This window comes from Malus sylvestris, chromosome 13, assembly GCF_916048215.2.
Source record: "Malus sylvestris chromosome 13, drMalSylv7.2, whole genome shotgun sequence".
NCBI lineage: Eukaryota > Viridiplantae > Streptophyta > Magnoliopsida > Rosales > Rosaceae > Malus > Malus sylvestris.
Genome location: NC_062272.1, coordinates 13,870,589 through 13,879,178, shown reverse-complemented (window position 1 = coordinate 13,879,178; position 8,590 = coordinate 13,870,589). Strand labels below are relative to the sequence as shown.

The window sequence follows — 8,590 nt, the reverse complement described above, 5'->3', positions numbered from 1 at the left end:
TAAGGTGCTCAATCGAGTCCTCTTTTCCAGTATAAAGTTGCAAGCCAAGCTTTTGCTTTGTCTTTGCTTGAAGGGGGGTGTTGAGGATCCTCCTTGTAAGAGGGCCAGGCCTGGGTTGGTTCCAGTCAGGTATTTCAGCCTGACGTTCAGCCTTCAACTTGTTTACTTCCTCAAGAAGTTGTAGGACAAGGGGGTCCTGAGCGGAGTTATGTGTCACTGGAGCTTTCTTTCGTAAATCTCCATCTCCTATTGGAATTAGGAAGGTTTGATCAAGGGCATGTGATTTTTCCCTGGACTCGCTGTACTGGCTTCCAGGGTATGTCTGTCGGAACACCTCTGAGTCCCCTGTACCCTCATGTCTCTCTGGGACTTGTTGCCCCTTCCCCAAATTGGTGGCCGGCTTGGGCCGTGGCAGGGGACCGAGTCTCTCAGAAATCCTTGGGTCATTAATCTTTGAGCTTATATGGATGGAATTCTCTCGACGTTGCTTCAGGAAATCCCGACAATCGCGAAAGACGGCTTTCGATCCTTCTGCCCCTTCAGCAAAGAGGTGTCTCCCTCCACTTCTCATGGTTCGGGTCGAAGCAACTGGGTTAAGAGAAGCCTCATGTTGATTATCAAGTCGAGGGGTAATCTGTTCCCTATCAGGGATATCTATGTCGAATGCATGTGACCCTCCATGTTGGAGGGCACCCAGTTGATGGTTGACTTCCACGGGGGCAACAAGCTCGCGTGTCTGAGCTTGCCTAGCTTCGTGGAGTGTCTCGAAGAGCTTCTCATATTGCTCCTGGAGGACCTCATTCCTCATTGCTATCTTGTTGTACTGAGCTTCCAACTCATCGACTTTAGCTTGAAGAAGAACTCGTTTTCCTTCCTTCTTTCGTTGTTTCGCACTATGTGCAAGGGGGGTGTCATTCTGTGTGCTGTGGCTTCCTTCGCTTCCCATGCTGGAGAGGGATGCCTGATCAAAAGAAAGTGTACGAATGATAGAAACCAGCTTGACACAGCTGAAGAGAGTAGGAATAAGTGTCGTTTCCCACAGACGGCGCCAAATGTTGATGCACAAAATCAGCGAAGACTTTGGTACAACAGAAAGTGTCAGGTTTTGTGACCTTCGCTTGGTTGCTTGGTTGCTTCAGTCACTAGTGAGGATAAGTACGTAAATGAATAGAGACAGAAAAGCAAACACAGGATGTACGTGGTTCACCCAGATTGGCTACGTCCACGGAGTAGAGGAGTTCTTATTAGTAGTGAAGGGCTTACACAAGTACAAAGGATCAAGCTCTCAATTTAGTGAGTTCTTGTGAATGATTTAACACAAAATGGCATTAGGCAATATTGTGGGGGAATGACCCCTATTTATAGAAAAACTTGTAGCTTTGTCACATTGACATGTGTCATGTTATGATTGGTTCTTGATGTTGACACGTGCTGCGCTCTGATTGGCTTCTAATCTTGACACGTGTCGAGTAGTGATTGGCCTCCTGGTCGGAGGGGAACTCTTCTGGGTCCTTGACAGTATAGCGTTGGCCGGTGCTCGGTAGTTTCGGGATTGGTCAAGTATGGTACAAACAGATATCTTTACAAGGCCGCACGTTCTTCCAGATCATTACTTGTTACCACCATATCGTCTACATACACAATAAGTGCAGTAAGCTTCTCATTCTGTCTTTTCAGGAACAAAGTATGATCAGAGTTACTTTGTCTATAACCAAATGCTCTCATAAATTTTGTGAATCTTCCGAACCATGCTCGAGGGGACTGCTTCAAGCTATACAAGGATTTCTTCAACCTGCATACTTTTCTTTTGTATTTATCTGGAGCATTACATCCGGTGGAATATCCATATAAATCTCTTATGTCAAGTCTCCATGTAAGAAGGCGTTCTTCACATCGAACTGTTGGAAGGGCCAATTAAGATTTGCAGCCAAGGACAACAAAACACGAACTGTGTTGATCTTGGCTACAGGTGCAAATGTATCTGTGTAGTCGATTCCATATTTTTAAGTGTATCCTTTTGCTACCAGTCTTGCCTTGAAATGATCCACCGTCTCATCTGCTTTGTATTTCACAGTATAGACCCATTTGCATCCCACAGGTTTCTTACCAACTGGGAAATCTGTGATCTCCCAGGTAGCATTCTTCTTCAAAGACTTCAACTCTTCATTCATTGCTACTTGCCAACGTGGATCAGTTAAAGCCTCATGCACACTGTTAGGAATAGATACAATAGATAATTGATGCACAAATGACGTATTTGATTCTGACAGGTGACTGGTAGACACATAATTACTTAACGGGTATAATAGATTAGACTCGGGGTTGGGCTTACTCACCGGATACCTAGTTTTGCATTTAGGGTCGGCTTCATAAGTAAGTTTAGGAATACCTCGGTTGACGCGATCAAGGAGACGACGTGGTGGTGGTGCATCCGGGATCGAAGACGATTGATTATGGTTATTGGGACTCAAGATCGACTATAAGGTAGCTGGCGACACAAGGATGTCCGGTGGTGAGGAAACTGGCAGTGAGCTATTAGGCAGTGAGTTATCTGGCGATGTCGACTCGTCCCTTTCAAGATTTTCAACATTGTTTCCATGTGAATGATCACCACTTGTCTCCAAGACATTACCACTTAATTCCAATTCATTCACATCATTATTTTCGTGTGAATGATCACCACTTATTTCCAAGACATCACCACTTAAATCCAAATCATTCACTCTATCTATATCTGGAATAGTATAATCAAGAGTTTGAACTTCTTTCTGATTCTGCCCCTGAAGTGAAGACTCGGGATTGGCAAAGTACATATCATTCTCATGAAACGCAACATCCATAATGACAAACAACTTATTCGTCGGTGGGTGATAACAATGGTATCCTTTCTGCCTGGATGCATACCCCACAAACACACATCGTAAGGCTCGAGGTTCAAGCTTACTTCGCTATTGTTTATGAAGATGAACGAAGGTCACACAAACAAACACATGAGGTGGAAGATTAGGGACTGCATGAGCATAAACATGTGAAGAAAGTGTCTGAAGGGGTGTCTGAAAATCAACCGATCAGGATGGAACACGATTAATAAGATACGCAACTGAGGTGAGAGCTTCTCCCCAATAGGATAACGGGAGACGAGCCTCGAGTAAAGAGGCACGAACAACCTCCAGAAGCTGACGGTTCTTGCGTTCGGCAACCCCATTTTGTTGTGCAGTATATGGACATGTAGTTTGATGAACAATCCCATGATGATCAAGAAAGGCACGAAGTTCATAGTTAACATATTCGCCATCATTATCACTCCTAAGAACCTGTATTTGTGACTTATATTGTACTTGTACCATTTTTGTAAAACTGTTGAAACAAAGAAGTAACTTCACCTTTGGATTTCATCAAACAAACCCAAGTCATACGTGTGCAGTCATCAATAAAAGTAACAAATCAATGAGCACCACCAAATGTAGCAGTTTTAGATAGACCCCAAACATCAGAATGAATTATCATAAGTGGAACAGAACTTTTATTCAAACTGGATGGAAACGAAGCATGATGACTTTTAGCTAGTTCACAAACACCACATTTAAAGCTAGAAACATCATGCTTAACAATAGGCTAGGAAACAACCTCTGTAGATAGCCGAAAGAAGCATGTCCAAGTCGACGATGCCACAACCAAACCTTCGAAGCTTTATTCCTATCCCCCGGATTTTCGTCCACTGTAAGAGCTCGAGTCAACATTCGAGAACTGTTTGATGTCAGCTCCAAGTAGTAGAGCTTCCCTTTCCTAATACCATAACCAATCGTCTTGCGAGTCCGAATGTCCTTAAAAACACAAAAAGAAGGCCAAAAAATCACAAGACAATGCGGGACGACAGTTATTTGAGCAACAGATAATAAATTATAGTCAAGAGAAGGCACAACAAGTACGGTATCAAGACTAAGAGTATCTGAAAGGGAGACGGTTCCTTCCCTGATAACAGGGGCAGGATTACCATTGGCGACACTGACGACAGTTTTGGTGGATGGTTTTAAGGTTTCTACCTGTCTAGAATCACAAGTCATATGTTCAGTAGCACCAGAATCAATTATCCATGTATTATTCGTAACAGAGGTAGAAACCTTTAAAGCCTTACCATTGCTACCTGTATTAGCAGAATCACAAGTCCAGATTGCCATTCCCAAGCAACTTCAATCAATACGTCACTCGGTGATTGATAAAGCCTAAATTTCCAAGCAAACCAAGTCCAAGAAGTGTCAATTTGCACGGGCCAACAAGAAGGATAGCCCAACAACAAGTACAAATAATAATAATCTAAAAAAAAACCACAACTTTTTCTTTGCCGTGTGGGCCTTAATCAAATAGCCCAATTTTTCTTTTTTCAACACCACCAATTCTGATTCCCCTTTTCCTTTTTCCCTTTTCTATTTGTTCTTTTTTCCTTTATTCTCTCCCTCCTTTTTACGTGGTCTGCTCCAGAAAGAACCTACAAAACACGAGTGCAGAAACAAGGTGCAACTGTGCTAGTGCAGGAACAAGGTCCAGATGCAAACGAGTTGGACTGCAGCAACGTAGGGCAACAACAGCTACAAATCTGGGTGCATATGCGGATGCAAGCGGGTTCGATCGAGGTCTGGTTTATGGTGTAGCGGGTCTGCGAGTCAGAAACAGCGGTTGTGCGGTGGTAGTCTGTGCAGCAGTGCAACAAGAATGTGATGAGCAGCGGGCATGCAATCCTGGGTCAGTCGGACCTTGAATCGGGTACGGCGCAGCAACACAAGTCCGTTGGGTTGCAATCTGTGCAATCTTTCACGACTTCAGATCAAATCAGAAAGTGAAACGATTCGATGAATTTGGGTCAGCAACGACAGCGTCGCTCGCTGATCGAGGTCGGCGCACCACACACGGCTGAGCCGCAACAGTGCTATCGCAGCTATGGGGTTTTTTTTTTCCTTTTTTCGACCTGGCTCTGATGCCAAGAAAAGAATGCTTTGAATGATGATATATTCTTCTCTATATGAGGAACTTATAGGTGTACAACCCTAACATAAAAGGAAAGAAAACTAATTACAAGTGATTACATGGGATTACATATCAATTAGGGATCCTACCTAAAATACAAAAGTCAACAGGGCGTGGTCACGAACAAATGATGATGAGAGGAGTAGATTATCTCCTCCTATTCTCATTCCTCCCCTCCTCTTACATATTATTTTTGTTTTATTATCTCAATAAAAACAATCAATATTGATATGGCTTAACCATAACCGTTCAAATCGGATGAGAGAGAAAGGGGAAAAGATTAAGATGAGAGAGAATCCTCCTCCATGATAAAAGAGCATAGAAAGTCTTCGACTCGAAGAGTGGGACCGTTGCCTGCTGTGATTATTTGTGGACCATCGGATTTCTCACCCAACACATAAATGAAGAATTTGATACTAAATTAGGCTGCTCATTGTGTGTTTTAGTCGAACTCCGCCTCCCATTAGTGTAAAAATATCAATGTACTAATAAATAAAAAATTTGATACAATCGATAAATGATATTTCAACACGCCCTTTCACATGACTCAATTAGTGGTCACACATAGAAGATTTACACATTAACAACCACGTATAACCAAGAGGACTCACCCTACACGTAGAGTCAAGGAACCCACCAGGGGCAAGAGAACCCACCCATCACGTGGGAGTATTGGCCTAGTCCCTGGCTCTAATACTATGTCAAATTAATCAGTCCAACAATTATGAGATTTTATTACAAAATGACTCGATATTAGTTAAAATAAAATTAGAATATTTAAATTCTCTCTTTTCAGATATACGGTCGATGAAGAATTTTTGGCATAAAAACGATTAACCATCAATTAGTCTTAGTTTGAGGGCGAAACTAATTTTCGATTTGGTTCGGTTTGAACCAAGCCGCACCATTTAACGAATGGAATTGATCAACCAATCAATCTTGATGCGGCGTAGTTAACCAATCAAAGGAGAATCAAAAGACAGGAAAATTAACAAAATAAAAACTTGGAAAGATCAAGGGCATACTTAGGGTGCGTTTGTTGCAGCGGACTGTCTCGGACTTGACTAGCTTCAGGGACTAAACTGGACTAGCTTAGACTAGACTAAGTTGGACTAACTTAGTGAAGCATTTGGTGCAGTATCGGACTAAGAAGCAGGATAATGAAAATAGTATTGTCACCAATTTGATGTTGGCTCAAACTAAGACTACATTATTGTTCTATTTTAATTGCTTTTTTATTAAAGATATTATTAAAATTAATAATATTGGTTGAGAGTGAGACTCAATAAAAATACAAAAACCAAATTTTCTTGCCAACGAAAGAAACATACATGATTCAAGAGTAACATTGTTCCAAACATCAATATAATAAAGTGTTTTCCCAACAATCGACAGGGTTCAGGATTCTTTTCTTAATTATTCACCTTTGGTTTAAAGTTGTAGATTAAAGTTCAAGGTGTTGGTTTATACTTGTATTTGAGTAGAACGAAAATTGATGTCTGACAAGTTCAATTTTTTACTCAATTGTGAAATAATTACTTGGAATTGCTCTTGTATGTATAAGCCAATTTCATTCCATATCATGACAATTGCATTCAATCCCAAGACCACAATGATGCGAGGCACAATGACAAATGGATAGATGCGCATTGATCATTGCTACATTTGGATTTCTAGCATGTAAATTGGCTTGCTTCAACTAGTTTGAAGGAAACTAGTAACAATATGCAAAAGGAAGAGATCATGAACAATTTATGCATTCCATTTGTATATAAAACTAAGCAATTAAAATGTCTTCCCTGACAATGAAGCAAGTCAATTAGTCAATTCCATGTGCATTAGTGCTAATCCATTGAAAGGAAAAACAAATGAGAGAGGGAAAGGTCACCAATTTAATCAAACTGTTGGATGTTCCAACTAGAACAAAAGAAAGATCCCAATACTACATTAATATAGTACACAGCAGAGCAAGGTAAACTGCTTAATTGTACATTCTACAATTTTTTACAATAAACTCTGGAAAATAGCTAACTGCCTCAATCATTCAAGCTATATCTACTCAATTCAAGAATTGCAACATAGGAGATAGCTTCCAACTCAATTCCATTTTAGATCAAGTATGCTAAATTATGGTTAGGGCAGGATGCTCACACTGTAGGCAATACCAAGAGTCTATATGTACAAACGAGAACTTCATGTGCAAACAACAGGACAGGTGCACGTAGGATCCCAAACTGCTGCATGAATAAGATATTTCTATATCAAGATAGCAGCGAGTTCAAAATGGCGTATGTAACATGTCCCATATCCAAATAATGCTTGGCGTGCTATCAGAACCATATCAACTACAATAGCCAAACTCATAGCTAAGATAGCTTTCCTAGTACAAAAAGAAGGTGAAACAACAGTGCTGCAATTGATCATTTTTCTTTTCAAATAAAAATCTTCACAATCTGAGTTACTCCACAAAATTGATCCCAAAATACTTGACCATTGAAGACCCAATGCCAAAACACACCAATTTCCTCCACATATGGAGACCAACATCACAACCCCAAACATTCCATCTTGGCTACATTCAAAAGAATTTTCAGATTCATTCAAACAAGGCAAACAAATAAAGACCAAAAGTTTAACACAAGAAGCAGATTAATACCATAGATTTGTAATGTTTCCACATGAAAAAAACCTGAACAAGTAAGATTGCACAATACTCAAAGAACTTATTTAAGGACCTTTAATTGACTAGTGATATACTGTGGTATGACCGACCCTCTCTCTTCTCCTCCGTGCGTCGTTGCCGCCTTCTGCGGTGGCGAATCTTGACCCAAGTTTTATTTTCTCTGCTCCGGGTCTCCCGGGAAGCAGAGGAAAACCTGATTCGATTGGTATGAAACGAATTCGAACCGACAACCCGCCCGAGCGTGAGATGTCCGCGATGGGTCCTGAGATCAACTATCCTTTGGAACCACTTCCAAAAATGGATTTCAAGGCCAAATTGATGGGTCTGGTAGATGCTAACCCACGGATGGAAGGGATCCCAGGTGAGGAGACTAACCAATTTAAAATTGGTGATGGAGATTTTGAAATCTATGAGGAACCACGGGGACCCTGCATCAAGTTCACGGATCCAGTCAAATCTCGACTCCTTCGTCCATGGAGAAATGCCATTATTATCAAAATCATGGGTAAGTCTCATACTCACAATTTCATCCTTGGTCGTCTGCAACAACGGTGGAGCATGCTCCAAGGGCGGTTCTCTCTAATTGATTTGGAAAATAATATCTTTATTGTGAAATTTGCTCTAGAAAGTGATATGAAAAATATTTTGTGCGGAGGACCTTGGATTATTGCAGGCTAATATGTGGTTATGCAAAAATGGAGAGCTGGGTTTGACCCTCATAGTGAGTCGATCAACCGTATGGCTGTCTGGGTGAGAATTGTTGGGCTACACATTGAGTGGTTTAATCCGGAAGCCATGAAAAGAATTGGGGATCTTATTGGCACAACTTTGCGTGTTGATGCGCACACTGCCTCCCAAGTTAGAGGCAAATATGCTAGAGTCTGT

General features: G+C 41.2%; 1 protein-coding gene across 1 annotated transcript; it reads right to left on the bottom strand.

Annotated features, from left to right (window-relative positions):
• Positions 1 to 1,581: 1,581 nt before the first annotated feature.
• On the bottom strand, positions 1,582 to 2,840 carry LOC126595265 (uncharacterized). Its single transcript, XM_050261620.1, has 3 exons — positions 2,479 to 2,840; positions 2,025 to 2,211; positions 1,582 to 1,665 (listed from the first exon to the last, which is right to left on the bottom strand). The coding sequence occupies exons 1-3, from the start codon at positions 2,838 to 2,840 to the stop codon at positions 1,582 to 1,584; spliced, it is 633 nt and encodes a 210-aa protein (XP_050117577.1).
• Between the last annotated feature and the right edge of the window lie 5,750 nt (positions 2,841 to 8,590).

Excerpts from the sequence above, each read along its gene's own strand:
- LOC126595265 (XM_050261620.1), bottom strand. The coding sequence starts at position 2,840 with ATGGATGTTGCGTTTCATGAGAATGATATGTACTTTGCCAATCCCGAG. Across the intron at positions 2,212-2,478 it reads GTGTCGCCAGCTACCTTATA|TGTGCATGAGGCTTTAACTG; the intron begins GTCGATCTTGAG and ends TATTCCTAACAG. Across the intron at positions 1,666-2,024 it reads ATCATTTCAAGGCAAGACTG|AATGAGAAGCTTACTGCACT; the intron begins GTAGCAAAAGGA and ends CTGAAAAGACAG.